The sequence below is a fragment of the Colossoma macropomum genome, unplaced genomic scaffold (assembly GCF_904425465.1).
Source record: "Colossoma macropomum unplaced genomic scaffold, Colossoma_macropomum, whole genome shotgun sequence".
In the NCBI taxonomy this organism is placed as follows: domain Eukaryota; kingdom Metazoa; phylum Chordata; class Actinopteri; order Characiformes; family Serrasalmidae; genus Colossoma; species Colossoma macropomum.
The window spans coordinates 25175540-25195503 of record NW_023494803.1 but is presented as its reverse complement, the minus strand read 5'-3'; the positions used below and the strand labels follow the sequence as shown (position 1 = coordinate 25195503).

The 19964-nt window shown below is 42.1% G+C and overlaps 1 protein-coding gene across 1 annotated transcript; it reads left to right on the top strand.

Annotated features, from left to right (window-relative positions):
• Nucleotides 1-441: 441 nt before the first annotated feature.
• Nucleotides 442-19722, top strand: znf106a (zinc finger protein 106a). Its single transcript, XM_036592749.1, is given in 23 exon segments — nt 442-554; nt 2736-2839; nt 3104-3165; nt 4993-5187; nt 7140-8957; nt 9662-10124; nt 10207-10276; nt 10368-10522; nt 10616-10676; nt 10801-11088; nt 11596-11858; nt 11860-12332; nt 12496-12536; nt 13768-13913; nt 14331-14465; nt 14634-14750; nt 14909-15100; nt 15225-15287; nt 15432-15551; nt 15699-15770; nt 16393-16464; nt 16662-16808; nt 17659-19722. Coding segments are annotated over 22 exon segments (5082 nt in total). The 5' UTR covers nt 442-554; nt 2736-2767; the 3' UTR covers nt 17716-19722.
• The last annotated feature ends 242 nt before the right edge of the window (nt 19723-19964 follow it).

Here is a 19964-nt window from a genome sequence, read left to right as displayed (position 1 = left end):
AATCAGACGAAGTATAATCCACTTAAATGAACAGGTACTTTTAAAACGTGAGCAGCTCTAACGTATGTCTGTTGTATTTGCAGCTCTGTGTCGGTTGCAGAGTTAGTATAGCGACTGAGCTCGCTGTGTTGTTAGCTTCTTAGCTTAAGCTGCTGTTAGCCGCACAGTGTCGCGCGTTTCGAAACGTGTCCCACCCTGTTATAACATACTTATTGCATTAACAAACCACGTGTAGTGTCCCATTGGTCTGCCAGTGCTGTTTTAGAAACGCCCGTTTAAATAAATTATCCAAGCATGTTTTGTTTAACATATTTCGTGTTCCCTTAGCTTCAGTGCTGGCCAGCAGTTAGCGGTTAGTAAGCTGAAGGTGAAGTCAGCCACTTATTCTCCAGCTTCTTGTTCGAATTTTCCACCTTAAATGGCGCAGCAGTTACATTCGCCTCATGGCCCGTAATGTAACTTGTGCATCATTAAGGTGGATCGGGAAAATTGGAAGAGAAAGCCAACTTCAGCGCCTCGTAGTAGTCGGACTGTTCTAGCATTTGAGTCCGTGGGTATGTGAGAAACTTGACTTGTTTAACTAGTTTACATAACGTAAAATGTCCAGATCATCTTCAGTGGAACTTCGACGATCAACTAACGTTATGTAGCTAACATCATGTTCGGCTCAAGAGACCGCAGCATGCTAAGCGATTCCACTGGCTAAGTTAGCTCCATATGGGCAGTGCGTGGACCTGCACGCTCCATGTGTCTTTAGTCAGTTCACCAAGAAGATGCAGTTATTTATACTGTGTTTGTCGCTAACGTTACATATTTGACCATATCTTAACATATCTTTTATTCTTTTCTGCTCTGATCACTCCGAGCAAAATTGTCATTATAAGGGGTATGAGTACGTTTGCCCACAGCCCAGAGACACAAATACTGAGTTAAAGGGGAATTCCACGGATTTTTCAAAATTTCTGAATAGGTTCTTGAGATGTAAACTCTGTTGACGTGAAATGGTAGAGAAACCTATTGACTCCGATTTCTTTTACAGTGGTGGCGATATGAACCAGGGGCCACGATGTTTAAAACACTAATATAGCCATTTTATGTACTGTCCAAAACCATCAGTGAACCTTCATGTGTCTTCTGAGCTTTATATGTAATGTTGATTATGGTAAAGTAGTCATAAATCTGAAAAAGTAACTTTTCTTTGGGATCTGTTTTGCCTTACAGTGTCCTGCGTGTAACGTTACCCATCCACCATGAATAAATATAAATATATGGATTAAAATACATTTTAACGTTTACAACAGCATCTCAGATGTTGGGCAGCATGTTTCCAACCCATTCATGTAATGCCTTTCTGTGAGAGAGCTTTTAGAGGTGGACGTCTGGTTCTTATTACCACCTCTATGAACAATTCTGGTCAGTTTGTAAGGTAATTTGGAGTGTAGTCTGTCAGGCATGAAGGTGCTGTTTCATTACGAGCTTTAAAAAAGTAAATATTTTGAGATCAATTCTGAATGAAGCAAATGTGTGCACCCTGTTTGTAGTGTGTGCCAGCACCTTTTTCCCCAAAAGCTGGAGCCTTTCTTTTACATATTTATATTTTAGATAAAATTACAGCCTAAGTCAGAAACAATGACTGAGTCAACTTTTTTAGCAGCTCTCGTTATGAAGAGGTGCCTACCTTATGCTGTTTCTTGTCAAAAAGTGATAGGATATGTTACAAAGCACTTTGCCATGCGGTCAGTCAGCCTCAATTAGATGTTTTCATAGATTTGTGAAGGCTATCCAAACCAGTGATTGCACACCCCTCTGCCCATCTCAGCATATCAATATAGGCCTACTAACATGACATTGACACATTTGTAATGCGCCGTTTCTGTTTTTCTGGTTTTTGGGATAGCCAAAAAGTGAGATGTATAAGGGTGGTTCTAAATATCTGTTGTAATTTTGGAACATTATATTCTATGTTTTTGATTTATGAAGACCTTTAACCCTCTTCTTGCACTCATGGGAGAGCTGAAGATGCAGGCTAAGGCAAATAGTTATATCAAAGGCTGTGTGGTATATCAAGGTCTGCGTATTTTTATTTGAGCTGTAACAGGCACCGTGTGACCTGGGGTGTGAGAAACTTTCCAGAACAGTTCTCTGGGGCATTGAACTTGCTTAGGTGCTGTAGTGTTGTGGCTGAGGCTGAGGCCGAGGCCGAGGCCAGCACCCTCAGCAGGCCGCATTTAGCCAAATGACCACCGTGCTCTCTCTGCCATGGCATTTAGACCTTCACTGGAGTTCGAGATACTGACCTATTTCCCTTCTTATGGACACTGATGGAACTTTGCCAGCCTCATGCACTGCTATTGCCACGAATTCTAATGTAAGAGTTGGCAGACCCCTTGTGCATGTGCTGCTGTATAATTAGGTAGATAAATAAGCCATGGTAATTGCTTTGCAAGCACACAATTCAAAATGGTCTCTTTTCCTTGGAATTTGTTCAGTATCATGTTTGCTTGGAGTTAATTCCTGTTAGAGTTAATAAAATGGGGCAACCAATTCATTGCATTAGCACTTAGTATTGGCATTTAATAAACACTCACAAACAGCCTAAGAATCACTGCAGTTGTTTACAGATACTTGATTGCAGCACTAAAACCTTGCTTGCACTTTGGTACTCTGTATAATGCAACTGTTTGCTGATACTCGGTTAATGTTGTATGTTATGCACAATTTATTTTTCTGTACAGATATGTGACTTTTATCTGCTATGGGCTGAAAAATGCTACCATCGTCCAACATGGGGAAAAACCGGACGTGCATACTGTGTGATATCATCTACAGTTCCAAAGAGGTGAATCTGGGACACGTGTTTTCTTTTTAAACTCTGATAAATAGCTCTTCCATGCTGCAGCAAGATAATGTAATTTAAGCACACGTTATGTGCTTGTATTTTATTTCTAGTTTTTATAGACTATGTTTTTCAGCATCATAGCTATGCTTTGCTATATATTCTTGCATTCTGATGAGAATGAGATGAGAATTTTTTTTTCTTTTGTAAAGTTCTAAGCTCATTACAGTCTAACTGTTTGATGGTAACTTCTGTGTTCTTTCACAGGAGATGGATGAGCATATGAGAAGTATGCTGCATCACCGCGAACTGGAGAATCTGAAAGGCCGGTTAGTAACTGCCAATACATTGTTATACTCCACAGGAGTTCTGTATGATAATCCAGATTTATCAAAGTTCTTTAGGACAAAAGTGTTGATGTTGGAACATTTATTTGTATTAAAGTGCAACTAATGAGACCGAATCTTAGATCAGTACTTTCATGATTAGATATTTTAGAAGTACAGGGCCAAAGACTAATAAAATGCAAGCCATTCTTTGTTCATCATGATGTAACCCTGTCTTTCTATCTCAGTGTTCCATGTGCCTAAAAAATTATAGTCTTTTGAAAGTAGGTCGCATATAATTTTATTGCATCCGAAGTGGGCATACCACAGATTCAGTGGCTTAAAAGAATGGGGACAAATGCCTGCAAACAAACTTCATTTTTTTCAAATATACAGATGTTGCTGTCTTCTTGTGAGAAAAATGTGGACTGTTTTTTAATTAAATTTTCATGATATGATATGCAGTTTGCCAAGAAGCTTTGCTGTTTTCTTGCAGTGTAGTTCAATGCCGGCTCTTGTTGAATGTGCATAGGTGCAATATTATTCTTATGCTGAACTTTTACAAGCGAATTTTTGAACTCTCAGCACTTGATGGCATTTGACTAAGTGCATGTTGTCGTTGTTGGTGACTGATAAAAGGGCACGTGCCTTATTGGGCACGTGCTCTCTCCAGTCTTTGGAGGGATGAGCTGAGGCAGCTGCCATGGCAAGGGCATATATATAGGTACATTGGAAACAACAGGCAGGGCCAGCACACAGCAACTGTGTTTCTCATGTGACAATTATGTAGACCACTGGAATGTGAAAAGTGAGAATGAGGTGGGGGAAAGCAAGAAACCTCCAGGTCAAAGGCACATGATATTGCATCTTAAGCATAGAAGACCCAACTAAAACATACAAAACATACAGAAATATCTGTGAAATGTTCCATATGCGGTGGAATGAATAAAAAACGCATGAGAAGAATTCTCAAATTGTGGTCTTCAATTTTGCTATAAAAGCAAAAAAGGAAAAGGTAAACAGTCCTAAAGCTGATCGAGCCTGAGCCCTGTATTTTAAGTGGTGCTCTGCCATGACACAGTTTTTGGAGAGATAGTTTGTCTGCCTGTAAGGCATCTCTCTTTATCAGCTCATGAGCCTGGCATTCAGGAGAGGAGCTCAGGCGAGGGGGGGTTGCTACAGGCAGTTGTCTGGAGCTCATATTACAGCAAATGCTGGAGAGACCCACCCTAATGCAGCTCTGTAGAAGTGAGGAATGAGGGAGGGCGGGGGAGTGCAGTGCTTCAGATCAAACTAGGCTGCTTGCCTCATGTTCACCGCAGAGCGCAGCAGACACCATCGTGACAGCGCGCTAAGGCTGGGCTGCCACAGAGAGAGCTCCAGCCTCCAGGCTCTGTTTGTGGGGCGCTGGTGGTGAGACACCATGCCACAGGCCTGCTGCCGTCTGCCGGAGCCGTCATTCCATCCCGCACTGCTCCACGCCTAAAACGAACTCCCAAAACCCTCCACAAGATCAGGAAGATCCAGCTGTTTTTATTTTTGCGTTTTTTTGTTATTTTATTGCCTTTTTTTATTTCTTAATTTCTACTGCATGAAAATAAGTCAGTTTGCCTCCTGATCGTTTAAAGTCTTTTGTTTTGCTTGTTTATTTTGATTACTTTGGAGTTGGAGTAATCTCCCTCCACTTATTTTATATTGCTTTAAGCACAAGGCTTTGCAGACAGCAAAAGCCAAAGGCCTAGTTCGACGACCTGCTTGACGACTACTTTTTTTTTTTAAAGTTATGCCTGAGGGTAGCATTGAGCGGCCCCTCTCCCCTCTTCTCCCCAGGGATTGTGGGCACGAGTGCCGGGTTTGCGGTGTGACGGTAGTGAGCCTAACTGAGTACGCCGACCACATCTCCAGCCCTGTGCACAAACAGCGTGTTGAGGCCCGCCAACGGCAGGCCTCCAAGACAGACCAAGATGAGGAGTACTTTGACAAGGAGATGGTTGAGCTCATTGAGAAACGCAAGGAGTTCATCAGGTGAGGGGGTTTTGTTTAAGTTTATATTACTGCACGTTTGTCATGTGGTGTTCTGTATTTGTGATTGTATTTCACATCATTTTTTCCATGTTTTCTTGGGAGCATATTGTCGCTGTAGCACAGAAACCTTGTATCTCTGTTTTTGTCGTTTTCTACTTTTTTGTAGAATTTGAAGACCCCAGTTACACTTTGCATTTGTTTCAATTTTGTGAAGGAAGGCAAAAATAGAAGCGGTCTAATATTACTTATGATAAATCTTGTTACATTACCTTCTATTACAAATTAACATTTTTCCTTCTCCTTTAAAGTTACCATTTTGTCGATACAAGGTTTTGCTCAAACAACATGTTTCTTATGTTTATATTATTTTTAATCCATACACTGCCTCCTCACAGTGTCAATTAAAACCCTGTAATATGAGCATCTTTAATGTGTTTAGTCACATTTGATTCTGATTCTTTTGGGCACCTATCAAATATGTATAGTATATTAGCTGCTTTGCAGGTAGCTCTTCCTTGTAAGTGTTCTCTAAGCTTCCTGACAAATGATAGATATCTCTGCATATTATGTATCAAATATATCAGTAGTCACAGTCACCTTAATAATCAAAATAATCATACTTTGGTCTTTATAAGCATTTTTTTTCTCTGCTTGTCTCTGTACCTTGCCACATGCTGTCAGTTCTATATTAAACTGAACTCTGCAGGCTGGAGTCATGTATCAGGAAGCCTAAAACAGCCATGACTGTTCTCTCACACTCTAACCCTCTCCACACCGTGCACTTACCACTAGCTAACTCCAGCAGAGTAAGAGCTGACAGTCCCTTTATAACCTGGTGTGGTCCAATCTCGGGGAGTGTTGTAGTTTTTCTTCCTTGTTGCACTTACTGTAGGCTAATGACATGGTTGCATGGTTGGCATTCAGGCCACCACCCAAATGATCAAAGATTGTTGTAGTAAATCAGTGTGATCAGTCTGAAATTTCAACCTAAACTTGAGTTGCTCTCTTCCAGCATTGCAAGGAGTCTGGATTTACAATTCTGCTGTGTCATTGCTGTGAATATCTGCATTGCAGCAGAACACTGTAACCAATGAAGAAAATGTTGTGCTGTGCTCCATTTTTGTGGTCAAAGAAAAAACACACTCTCAAAACAGCCATGACTTCTCACTAACATTCTCTTTAGTTCACACTATGCTCTTTCTACTGGCCAACTCTAATAGATTAGGAGCTGACAGTCCCTGAATAACTTTGTGAAACGAATTCTCTGAGAAGCTTTTGATCATATTTTCGCTTGCTGTAGCCTGATAAGACTCTAGGCTGTTTGTAACTGATTTATGTGGTTAAGAATTTGAAATGAATGCTGCCAAAGCAATTAGCTGACTCTAAAATGCTTGTAAGTGTTTGAAAGGTTTGGGTATATTAAATTAGTCATCCTGTAGTATTTAAGGATGCAGACTCATGAGATGATGTCAGCATCAACATGACTTGGTACTGTTGATGACAACAATTGTTGGCAATAAGTTTTTAGTTAGATTGATGCATACCTGCCAGCTTCACTATGTTGAGAGAGGGAAAAAATTTGAAAGATGTTGGAGGCTGGATCTGTTTAAGTCTAACAGTCAGATTATTCAAAGCAGTAATTGCCAAGGTATCAAAACAGTTCTTAGTTGCAGGAGTTGTAGGAGTGGTGTGCAGTTGTCAAGTAAAAGTTGACCCACAGCTGTTCTGTCACATGCAAAACATTATCCTCCAGTGAAGACCCCTTGAAGTCCTGTCCTCTGAGGGATGGTTAAGGGAGTGTCTCATATTTCCATGTGCAGATCACACAACAGTCTATGTTTGCTTCTGCTCAGTGTGTAATTTTTTTAATCTATAGGTATTTTCTCTGTATGAACAAAATCGATTTGCCCATTTGATTTTTCAATTGTCTTCTTAATTTTGGACTCCCATAGGCAAGAGGAAGCTTCAACAAAGAGAGTCAGGGAAGAACAGGAGACGATAAGGAAGTGGCAGAATTTGAAAGAACAGTGGTCAGATCAGAGACAGTGGATGCAACAGCAGGGTGTCCTCTGGGGCAGACACAACCCCAACTTCCCCCAGTCACCCCGAAACAGGGGAGCCATGAACTGGCAGGAACCACGGGGAGGTCCCAGTCCTCACCGTGGAAACTGGAACAGCCGGCAGAACAGGAGTGCTACATGGCATGCCGAAGGACCCCCTGACCTGCAAAGATGGGGATCCTTAAATGGCCGAGGAGGCAGCCTGCATAATCGAGGAAACTTCTGGGGAAGCAGACAGGGCAGCTATGGGGGTTTCTCTCCGCAGCAGAAAAACCAGCAATCATGGCCCAGCAAAGACGGCAGTCAAGGGCACTATGAAAGAAACAGTCAATTGCACTGGCAGTCCTCCAAAGATTTTGGCAGTAACATGCAACTGTCCAACAGTGCAGTACCGTCCAGGATACATCACCACCAGAAGCCACACAACAACTTTGAGAACCAGAAAAAGGGCTGCCAAGGCCAGGAAGGCTCTAGTGGAGAGAACGATCGTAACAAAGGTAAAGGCCCTAAGCCGGATAAAACCTGCCGCTGGGCACCATATCCTCCTGCCAAGCTTGGAGATCCTTCATCTCAAACTGATACCCAGCCTCCTGCAGAGAAAATGCATTTTGGATCTTCTGAACATGGTAAGGCAGCACAGTCCCAGCCAGATCTAGGGAGTAGTCTGCATGGCACCTCTGAAACTCAACATGAGGAGCAGCAGCAGAAAAAGCAAAGTACAACCTCCAGTAAAAGCAGTGGAAAAATTCACTCGCACAGTCAGACATCTGCATCCTCTTCTTCTTCATCTTTGTCCACACATAAGACAGAGAGGCCTGCTAAGCATTCCGATAAAAAGGGCTCTGCTAATCCTGGGTTTGTGACCAATCTCAGTCGAGCAGCAAGTCAAGACTCTGTCAGCTCTAAAGCTTCAAAGCATTCTCACTCAGGCTCTCAGACTCCACGAGATGTCTCCTCTGGTGCAGAGCAAGAACGCCTGCTTTCTGAAATGCTACGCAAAGCCAAGGAGACCTTTCTGGTCAAACAGGGGTCTGAGGAAAAGTCTGCCTCAGAGGACTGCTTCAAAGAAACTAAGCTACATATTGAGGAAGATCTGGGAAGTTCAGAGCTGAACAGAGAGAAAGGACAGTTTGAGAGCAAGAGGAAGTCAAAGGAACACAGTGGAAAGGGGAAAGCATTTGCAGACAGAAACATACAGCAGTCCCTCAGAACTGAGGCTGCTGTGCTGTCAAATAATTCCACCCTCTCACTGCAGTCTCTGCAGGTTAGCACCTCCACCATGGACCGTGAAGATGAAGAGGAGTGTGGTGAAAGAGAAGAAGACAGCATACAAGATCAAGTGATGCAGGCAGTGGATGAAGCATTGTGCTCCGACAGTGAAGGCTCCCGGAGCAGCCACCTCCAGTCTGTGGCAGGCTGCTCAGTACCTCCGCTAAGCAAGCTAGCCTTGCCTGCCTGTCTCAAGCGGGACCTGAATCGGCACATTGGCACCAAGGGCAAAGCAGTTGCACATGAGCCCAACCTGAACATTGCCCGACGCATCAGGAATGTGAGTGGCACACGGAAGAGTGAGAGTGAGAAGGACACGGGCCTCAAGCCCACACTCCGGCAGCTTATCAGCTCCTCCGCCTCCAGGAGGAATGTCAACTGGGACCAGGTGTACCAGGAGGTCCACCGCAAGAAGCAGGAGCAAGGCAAGGGCATGCCCAGGTAAAATCAGATTAGTATGCTTGTTTTGTTTTTTTGTTCCAAGCTTCCGAAATCATGACCTCAGCTTAAAGGGCCCAAATCGTGTAAAGCAGAAGTTTCCTTGCGTGTGTTATAGTAAAAGAGTTTGTTATTGTTAATATTGTTAGTTTAAAACGTATCATTCACTTCTCATTGCAATTAAGCTGCAAAACCAGCCTATTTTTAAATTCACTGTTTTTGTAAACCCACACATTTCACAAGGACCCCAAGAAATACAAGCAAAATATACAATATGGATCCTTTAGAGCAATGATTCAGACAAAAATCAGACTTCCACATTTTTCCATTACACAAGATGTAGTCAGTCAACCAAGGCATGGTCAGTGCCTGAACTTGCTTCTGTAGTTTTATACTGGAGCTGATATCTAAAAAGATATCTAAAGGTACACAATAAAATGAAAGCTTGATTTCCATAGCTGTTTTAAGCTATTTTACATACTTCTGCTTATTTTTATAGATAACAGCACATTATACATTATCATAATCCACATAAGTGAGTCTATTTGATGTTACTTAATAGCTTATTATGGTTTCAAACAAGTGTGTGATGATTTTGGCATGCTCTCTGCCAGATGCTAACTGATGGCTATTTATTTGATTTGATTGTTTCGAGTGATCACTTGTGAAAATCATTTATTGGATGTTAATCACATGTCTTTCTTCAGGTTCGGCATAGAGATGGTACCAAATGAGCCAGATGGGCCAAGCCACATGGAGGAGGACGATGCTCCTCTCTGTGAGGGCTTTCACTGGGACTCTCTGGTTGACTTTGGTGCAGCGTCTGTACCTTCACGCAAACGCAGCATGTCTGAAAGCAACATGGTCATCGATGGCAGTGCTGCCTCCTGTTCTCTGCTCAAAGCTGGAGAACCATTGAGGGAGACCTCTGTTGGGGGCCAGCAACACAGCTCCAAATTGAGGCCTCATTCTATTCAGGCTCTCTTAGAGGATGATAGTGAGGGTCAGAGGGATAACGAGAGACTAGCCCAGGCCAGTGCACACATGGATGCAGCAAGTGCAAGTGGCCCTGCCCTGGACCAAGAGCCTGTAGATGGGGACAGTAGCTGCATGTCAGGAACTGAACTGAATGACTGGCAAAATGGAGGGAAGAAACGCAGAGCGGTGGGGGTGAGTGATACACATTATTCAGGCTGTCACTGTATATAATCAGGAATGGATTGTCATTATGTGTTCCTGTTCTTTGCATTAGGATGTTGCATCTCCAGAAATTCCTAATTCTGAAAGGAAAAACAAGAGGCTAAAAATCAAGCCTAAGAAAGGTATGTGTGAGCTTGCTTCAGTGACAGGAGTTTGTGGTCTAGCAGTAGTTTTCTTAGCTGTATTGTTTTAATGTAATGTCTTGCTGTTTAGAACGCTCTCAGTTGGATGAGTTGTTGGCCGTCTCTCTTCGCGAGGAGGAGTTGAACAGCTCTTTGCAGGCAGTCGATAACAGTTTGATCCAGGCTCGAGCTGCCTTGCAGTCTGCTTACATGGAAGTGCAGCGCCTGCTAATGGTTAAACAGCAGGTTAGACCTCATGAAGTTTTTCCTAAGTCATTTTTTAAATTATTGATTAACGATTACTCTTACTTTATTTATGTTTGTCTAATTACTTCAAAGGTAACCACAGAGATGAGTTCCCTGAGAACCAAGCGTATAGAGATCCTGCAAGGGTTGCAAGGTACAAAATTTGGACAGTGTGTTTTTCAAATTGTTTTGCTAGGAGTTTTGTTTACAGCAGTCTCAAGGGTCCGATAAGGGAGAACAGCCATTTATTTTGCTGTTTTATTTTATTTTATTGCCAGATGGACCTGAGTCTCCACAGAGAATGAAGAGCTATGATGAGAACTTGACTACATCACTCCTGCCTTCATCCTTGTCGGCCATGTCTGAACATGGTGCTAACCCTGGTAACTTAGCTGCTTCTTCTTCCTTCCTTTCACCATCCGCCTCTAGCCCGCTTGCTGTTGTTGTCAAACAGGAGCGCTTGTCACCTGTGGCCCTCACGCAAGAGCGAGATCACACAGACAGCCCTCTACCTGGCCCCCACAGTACCACACCAGAACAAGTGACAGCTACAGCTTCTGAGACAGGTGAGGGGTCTTCCACTTGAGGTGAACCATAGTCTATCTCGCTTCCTTGCTTTCTTTTGTAGATCAAGGACTTTATAAGTCACACTCTCACTCACACAGTAACTACCTTTTGTCTAGCAGGCTGAAAGATCTCCAAAAGTGGAAACTATTAGCATTCAGATACAATTGAGTAGGGTCTCATTAATGTGTGTATGTAACCGTTATAAATTGCATGTATATGTAAAAGTAAAGTAAATGGCCAAAAACCAAACTACGTACGTGCACAGATGCAGTGTACATTCAGTGCTGGGGCTGCTGAAATACGACACGTTTTTACTGATATGGAATATGTTTACACAGTCAGATTAGCAATAGCTAGGTTATGGAGATGACTACAGGCAGTGACATATCTTTGCCTGCCTTTCATCTGCGCTTCCATTTGTCACTCTCCTAGTTACCTGCATTGTAACATTGTGACATTAAGGGGTTCACTGGCCATTAATCCATATCTCCTGCTGTTTGAAACAGGTGCCTCCATTCAGTGCAGCCTTATGGCAAAAAAGAGTCATAAGGATATGGAATCTGCCCAGGAAAGCACAGGGATGTCTTTGAGCGGCATCTCTTCAGACCACAAGTTACAGATGTCCCCTCTTCCTCAATCTCGCCGGGCCTCTCAGGAGCCAGTGCTGGATCCTTCCTCTCCCCCTGCCAGCGTCCCCCTTAACCCCCTCTCCCCTAAGCCTTCCCCACCTTCTGCTGTCCAGGAAGCCAAGGCTGGGAAGCGTGTAAGGAAAGCTGAAGAAGAAGAGGGCCCTCAGGAAGGCTCAGGGGAGCGAGCAGGCAGATATCAGCGACTCAGAGCTGGATGCCGATCAGCCCATCCGACCACTCCGCAAGCTGCGAACCAGACGGCGGCCCAGCGGTTCCTCTCTTCTTGCTGCTGAGGAAAAAGAGGAGAGCATGGAGGTGGCAGAGGCTCCAGATCCTCCACAATCACAGGAGCCAACAACAGCCCCTACTGAAAAGGAGGCCCAGGACACAGAATCTTCAGAGCTGGAGATGGTGGAGCTCCCCCAGTCCGTGCCCACAGAAGTGGTTAATCTGGAGACATCTGACCCAGACGAGGGTGTCCAAGAGGACATGAGCCCTGCTCAAGTCTCCAAGGAATCTGCTGCTCTGAAAACAAGACCCCAGAAGCTTGCCTGCAATGAGGTCACCTCCACCAGTGAAATAGACACCAGCAGTGCAGTCAAGAGCAGTGGAAGGTTGGTGGCGGTGTCTTGGAATCTGTTTTGTGGTAGCTGTAGTTAAAAGTATTATAGGTAAATCCCTGAAGTATTTGGTTGTCGTATGAATCAGCATCCGCCTGGTCTTTCCAGAAATGTGAAGGATTCTTGTTCCTAAAATGTCTCATTTTTGTGTTTGCAGTGAGAAGAAATTGGCTGTGAAGGAGTCCAAGGTGTCTTCAGGTAGGCACTTCACATTTCCAGGTGAACATTGGCTTAATTGTACGACGTAGACATTCTTAAAATTATTGGTATTTTTAAAATACTTGACCTTACAAAATCATGGCTATGTATTCCAACAATGTGATGCAGTAGATAAGTTTAATTAGAATATGTAAGAATATGGTAAGTTCTTAACTCATGAGTGAATCGACTAAAATAGATACGCAGTGTATTCTCCTGTTTTATGAGTTGTTTTGTGTTCTTAAAGAGCATCCCCTGATTCTCTAAGGCAGACACAACTAAACCCATATCATGCAGTCGAAATTAGAATGCTAACACTTTCAGCAGACTAAAATAGTTCACCAACTCCCTGAATTACTTTTTAAGGGCAAGGTATTCTTAGAGCCTGATATTTTCCTAGATCTGACACCACTGGCCCTGCTTCTGAGAGTAGCCCCTGTGATAACAGAGTATGATGAATGTACAGTCATTTTGCATACTCTGTTGAGATGTTCAGTTCCTTATGAGGATTTCAAGTGTAGGTTGGAAACTTAATTGACTCAAAGTGGAATGCCTTACATGTGGCAGACTTGTTGCATTAAACTTTCCATACTGCCTAGTTTTCGATCCCTAAACTTCGTTTCTTTACATATAAGATATTAAACATACTACATTAAACAGTATTTTGGCCATACAAATTAAATGTCCCTTTGGCTACCCTAAACTATATTTTCCTGAATCAATTTGCTATTTATTTCCCGTTTTTCTGTCAAGATAAATAAATTCTGTGAATAACAACCTTCCATCAAAAGTATGTGACTCCAGCATGCCAGATTAAAAAGCATTTTAAGCTCATGGAAGTAAAGAGGAACAGTAAGGTAAGAAGTTAAGCTACAACAGGGAAATGCAGGTTAAAAGTGGAAGGCAGGCTGTGAGAACCTGAGCATGAGATTTGAACCTGACCTGAGCTCAGCACATATTTGGGAATGTGACCAGTCGGGTTTTGTCGGGTTCGGACAGATGTTTGAAGCGTTGCTGTATCTTAATGGTTACAGTGGAAAATACACTCTATGGCTGCCCAGAATGGCTGTTGTGTTTGTTAGACTGATTTTAAAAGTTGTTTGTGGGACCAGTAGTCTGGCTATCCACTGAGCTAAAATCTTTGTCTGTGTTCATCAACAGTGTTTTGAATAGGCTTTACACAGAACATTCAACAGACTTTTCATGTGCTTGTTTGTGTGTGTTTTATCAGATGCATCTTCAGACCCAGGAGAGGAGGACGTTCCCACTGAGGGCTCATTTGAGGGCCATCAGGAGGCAGTGAACGGCATGCAGATCCATAATGGCCTGCTGTTCACCTGCTCAGGAGACCGCACCATACGAGCCTTTAACTTGGTGGTGAGCCTCAACACAGACACACACACACAGATCCAGTACACTCGGCGTTTTTCATGTGTATGTGGACAGTGTATACCGCATATACAACTATGCATTGTATGTTGCAACACAACAACCCCTTGAACCCTAGATTTATACATTGTCAATAATCTTAAAATGCTAAAAATGATTAAATATGCATAAAAATACACATTGGTCAATCATTTTTATAAATTATTCAGTAAGTAGTATAAAACATTTATGCAGTTATGTGAGTGAGTAACCAAAGTCTGGACCCATATGTGGGCCTGTAGGGCTTAGATGTGCTAGTGGAAAAGTGGTGGACCCTACATCAGGAGGTAAAAATCTGAATTTAATTTCACTAGTACAGACTGAGTTTATAGATGATTCATTACTGTGTTGTTCTGTGTCTTGCAGAGCCGTAAGTGTGTGGCCGTGTTTGAGGGGCACAGTAGTAAGGTGAACTGCTTGCTGGTCTCATCAGGGCCTGGATTGCAGCAGCATCTTTATTCCGGATCCAGTGACCAGACCATCCGCTGCTATAATATCAAGGTGCATCCCTTTGTTCCTCCTTCTGTACACTGCACCCACTGATGTTGACTTCCTTGCAATTTTGTGGGACTTAGATTGTCATTTTTTCAGTTTAAGCATGTACTCAAGTGTACTCAAAGTCTCAGAACAAATACTGTGTTGTTGACTGTATTGCTGTGTCTCTCTCAGACACAAGAGTGTGTACAGCAACTCAGTCTCCCTGATCGTGTGCTCTGCCTTCACAATCGCTGGAAAGTGCTCTATGCTGGCCTGGCGAATGGATGCGTGGTTACCTTCAGCCTCAAGGTAAACGCTTCTGATTTTCTCCTGCTGAGGCAATTATTCTCCTTCCATTTTACTATATTACCATCTGCTTTAATGAATGTGTAGTACCATTTGATCAACTACTGTGTAAATGTGTGAGGTAAGCTGTGAGGTATGTGTTATGTGATCTCTTCCTGCAGAATAATAAGCAACTGGATGTGTTTGAGTGCCATGGGCCACGGGCAGTGAGCTGTCTGGCCACAGCGCAGGAGGGTGCTCGACGTATATTGCTTGTCGGCTCCTACGACAGCACCATCAGTGTAAGGGATGCCAAGAGCGGCCTGCTGCTCCGCACTCTGGAGGGACACACCAAAACAGTGCTCTGCATGAAGGTGCTTGAACATCTTCCTTGTGTTATTTATAGCTGCTGTATCAGTCCAAAAGTGGGACAGTGATGATAGAGCATACATTTTTCATAATCTAAAAGATTTTTCCTTTGTATTTTATGTCCGTAAGGTGGTGAATGATCTAGTGTTCAGTGGATCCAGTGACCAGTCTGTCCATGCACATAATATACACGTGAGTCTGTTATTTCAGGAAGTGCTACATTTGTGTGTGTGTGTGTGTGTGTGTGTGTGTTTTATCTTTTTAGTCTTTGTGAGAAAATATGCCTCACAATTTTGGATATTCTGGTCATCACTGTTATGTGTATGAAACCTGCAGACGGGTGAACTGGTGAGGATCTATAAAGGCCATAGCCATGCTGTCACGGTGGTGGCCATATTGGGGAAGGTGATGGTCACAGCATGCCTGGACAAGCTGGTCCGTGTGTATGAACTACAGGTAAGAAGCTCACAGCCATGTCTAGTGTTTAAAGTGTACGAGTGTATGATTGCAGTAATTTGAAAGCGCTAAAGCTTGCTATGTTTGTGATAATTGTTTACCAATTTGTTTGTATGGTAGTGACCAAGATTTTGGTGTTGCCCACAGTCTCACGATAGGTTGCAGGTGTATGGTGGACATTCAGACATGGTGATGTGCATGGTCATCCACAAGAGTATGGTAAGTATCTCTGAGGCAGCATTCACTAAGCCCTCTCCACTTTCTAGCATGTTTACAATGTATATTGCCTTAGAGAATTCTGCTCTTCACAGCATTGTTGTGCTGATCTGTCTCTCCCTAGATGATGTCAGTGTTCTGTAACAGATGAAGACAATTTATTTTGAACAGATTTAACATTCTGGTAAATGTAGAGAAAACAAAATACTACTAGTAACACCAAATCCACTTCCCAACTCTGAAGCTTGGTGGAGGGAGTGTAAGTGTATGGAGCTGCTTTGCTGCCTCAGGGTCCTGAGCAGCTTGAGATATTGATGAATCAACAAATTAGCATTGTACCATGATGTTGTACAGCAAAATGTCTTGGCATTGACCTGTGATCTGTGATTTAAAACTCAAAGGAGTATGGGGTAACTCAGTGTGATCCAAAACAGGGTGGAAAAAGAGGCTCAAACAGTAGGAATTCCATATCTTTGCAATCTTAGTCATTGTAATCTTAACATTTGTATCAGCATCAAGAGTTATAATGCACTATGGTGAGTTACAAACCCGTATTAAAGTCATTATAATATTATACTGTATGCTCACTATAATACTACTATATTTCTGCCTCACTGTGCTGTAGATCTACACAGGCTGTTATAATGGAAGTGTGCAGGCTGTCCGGCTGAACCTGATCCAGAACTACCGCTGCTGGGTAAGTCACTGGCCTGTCAAGAGAGTGGCCAGTGTATACTGGATCTTGCAACAAGTGACCAAGATAGAGACTACATGTCTTGTTAGTGCAGTTAAACAAGAGAGTGTAGCACAATACATTAAATTACAATAGAGTAGTAGCCAACAGGGCAAAACTATGCCCAACTAAGCCCAACAATAATCGTAATTATCCCACAGTGGCAAGGCTGCTCTCTGATCTTTGGTGTAATGGAGCACCTGCAGCAGCACCTGCTGACCGACCACACCAGCCCCACGCAGCAGACGCTCAAGTGCCGCTGGAGGAACTGCGACTCCTTTTTCACATCTCGCAATGGCTCCAAACAGGTACTGAAACAGCTTAAAGTTTTAAGTTTCAAGATTTTTTTAATGGGCATATCATGTAAAATTGAACTTGATTCGCTTTTTGTTTTAAACAGGGGTTTGATGTAATAGGTAAACATTGTTAGTACTGAGTTGCAGCATTTGTTTGAGCATATGTGTGTGTGGGTGGGTGGGTGGATATATAGACACATTTCCATTTGCATCAGTCCATCTCAGATGAGCTTTAGTCTAGAGAAGTCAGTAGCGTTTCTTGAAGTTGATATATGGATTCCACTTTACATAGTCTTTACTTGCATTTGTAAATGCAGCAATGAACTGTGTTTTCCATGTGGTTACAGTTATTACAGAAGTATGTTAGTTTTATTTTTTTAGTTTTATTTTTTTGTTAGATGAGCTTTCATATTTGGTTTTTGGCTTTGCCCTTTACACCCAGAGAATTCTCGATATTCTTTGAGTCTTTTAAAAATGTTCCAGTCTGTAGATGGTAAATTCCTTGCAGTCATGCTTTGAAAACGTTCTTAAACTGTTGGACTGTTTACTCATTTTGTGATTGCCTTTTGTGAATCATGATTGCACAATCGTCAGTCTTTCTTTGCCCCGTCCCAATTTTTTTTAAATGTGTTGGAGGCATCACATTTGGAATTAGCGTATATTTACCAAAAATCAATAATGTTTATAAATTAAAATATTAAATATCTCTCCTTTATGCTGTTTCCAATTAAATACCTGTAAACCAGTTTACAAATTGCTGTTTTCTGTTTTTAGTTTTTTGGAATTGGGTTTTAAACTGCATTTATGTTCATAAGCATGGAGTTCTCCTTCAACACAGTGTGGGTTTCTCTTATCTTTCTAGGCAGTGCAAGCTCACATGCAGAAACACGCAGAGGAGGACAGTAAAATGGAGCCTTGAGGGGCCTTTGGAGCATCCATCTACCTGCCCAAATAACCCCCCTCTTATCCCATATTGGGAGGATCTCATCTATGCCTCAGGATAGGAGCTATTTCCTTGTGCATTTTTTTCCTACATGTTCAGATACTAACAGCTATTATCTGAGCGGCAGAAGACAAGCTACTGTGGCAGTTCTTCATGCCACCTTTGAATACTGAGGATTTGCAGGATTTTAATTTTTCACTGAGTAATTGTTTATATGTGAAAGTTGTTTGTCCGTTAACAACTTTTTGAAAGAGCACAGTAGGCTTTTATCAATGTCACGTCATTTGATTTGCCTGCTGTACAAGTTTTAAGGCTTTTTGGCATCCAAAGATTCTTCAGTTTATTTTTTAGTCCTTCCCTTTCACTGGATTTGCTGGTATGACAGTGCCAGTTTAAACATTTTATCTTTTCTCTTTTCCATGTACACTGTAATCTTATCTTTTTATCTGAAGCCTGGCTGAGTATGCATCTTTCTTTTGTACTGCCATAGCGTAGCTCTGTCATTTTTCAGAAAAAGATAGATATGTACAGGTAAATGGATAACACAGCTCTCTGTGAATCCTCCTCTTCCTGCTTGTCTCTCACCTGGTTATGCACAGTATTATCAGCTCTGAGATTCCATGACCAAATAAAGATGAAAACGCTGTACAAACTTTGGGACAGAGCCAGAAGAGTTGTTGCTGATGCTCCCCAGCTGAAAACGTTTCGTTCACTACTCTGTATGGCATGGGTTCAGGGATGGTCTTTGTTTAGAGTGATTTGAGGTGTGAAAGCATGGTACTCGTGTCTTCTTGAGCAACCAGGTTTTGTTTTTTTACTAGAGAAGTATTTTCTGAAGATCCTCTCTTCCTCGTAATTCAGTTTCAGCTCAACTTTGTTAGGGATACCATTTTGTGACAGTTTTATGTTCAAAATAGTCTGTTCAAAATGATTCATTTAAAGAAGTTATTATTCTCATTAGCAATAACATTTCTGAAGAGGGAGGGGTCAAACGTTCTTTTTTTTGGTTTTGTTTTTTGTTTTATTTTCTTCAAAACCTATCCTTTAAGCGGTTTTACTTTTTCCCCCACTAATGTGGATTCCATATATATGATGTGGGGTTGTTTCCTGTTTTCATTTAAGCATTGTATTTCCTTTTTTCTTTTTTTGTTCTCATTACTTGGTGTGGTTGCTCACTGATACTAAGACAAAGTGGAGGGATTGCTGGTTTGCTGTGATTCAGAGATTGCAGTTCAAGGAAATGTGTTTACTATAATAGAGACGGATCCTGAAATGTGACGGTCTGTGTGCGTAACCTGTTGTGAGCATAATGTGTGGGAGTGTGCTTGTTTCTAAATAATAATACCATGAAATACTGTTGGTTTGCTTGAGTTGTTCCACGGTGAGGTTCACATAATTGAGAGTTTTAAATGGACTGCCTTTTTGCATTATATATAAAAAAGGAACACATAGAAATTGTCAGAAGGGCACACAGTCTGGCTCTAAGAGATTTTATTTGACTGTGTGAGTGTTGGAAGTTGTTGAAGTTAATGTGGGAGGTGTTCTTTAGGGAGTGGAGAGCATAGTACTAGAATCCCTCTCCCATGCCATAGCACTCCACCATATATGCAGCATACAAAAGCACACACGTGCCCAGTGGTCAACAGCAATCATCTTAGTTTCATCAAGATCTGATTTTAAAATTGAGCCTCTTTATACTATCCAGTAATATCTAATCCACACTAATTCAGAAGGTTTTATTCCAGTATATGGTGACTTTTCCTTCATATTCTTTATGCTACTGGCATTTAGCCACAAGTTGTTCCTCCCAGTGTTTGCCTCTGACAGTACCTCTGTCTCACTTAGACAGTTGTGTGTAGCTGAGGGAGCATTCTGTCAACCTCTTACATGGTATTCCCAAGTTTCTCAGAAGTTTGTTCATTTCCAGTGATTACCTTGTTTCAATAAAAACAGGTTTTGTCAACGTGCCATGTTTAATCTTAATTCTGATGTGTCTGTTTCAATGAATTTATTATTAAAAAAAAAATCCAACATTATGATCCATGGAAAAGCACTTCAACCAAGAACTGCACAATCATTTATTTGGTTAAAAGGATTAAGATTTTGATACACTCATTTGACCAGAGGTTAAATTGGGAAACCACAAAAAGAAGCCTAAGTTCAACCCATATCCACGTCCACAGTATGCAGTGGAAACAAACCCCTGAACACCAGCTTCCGGCAGT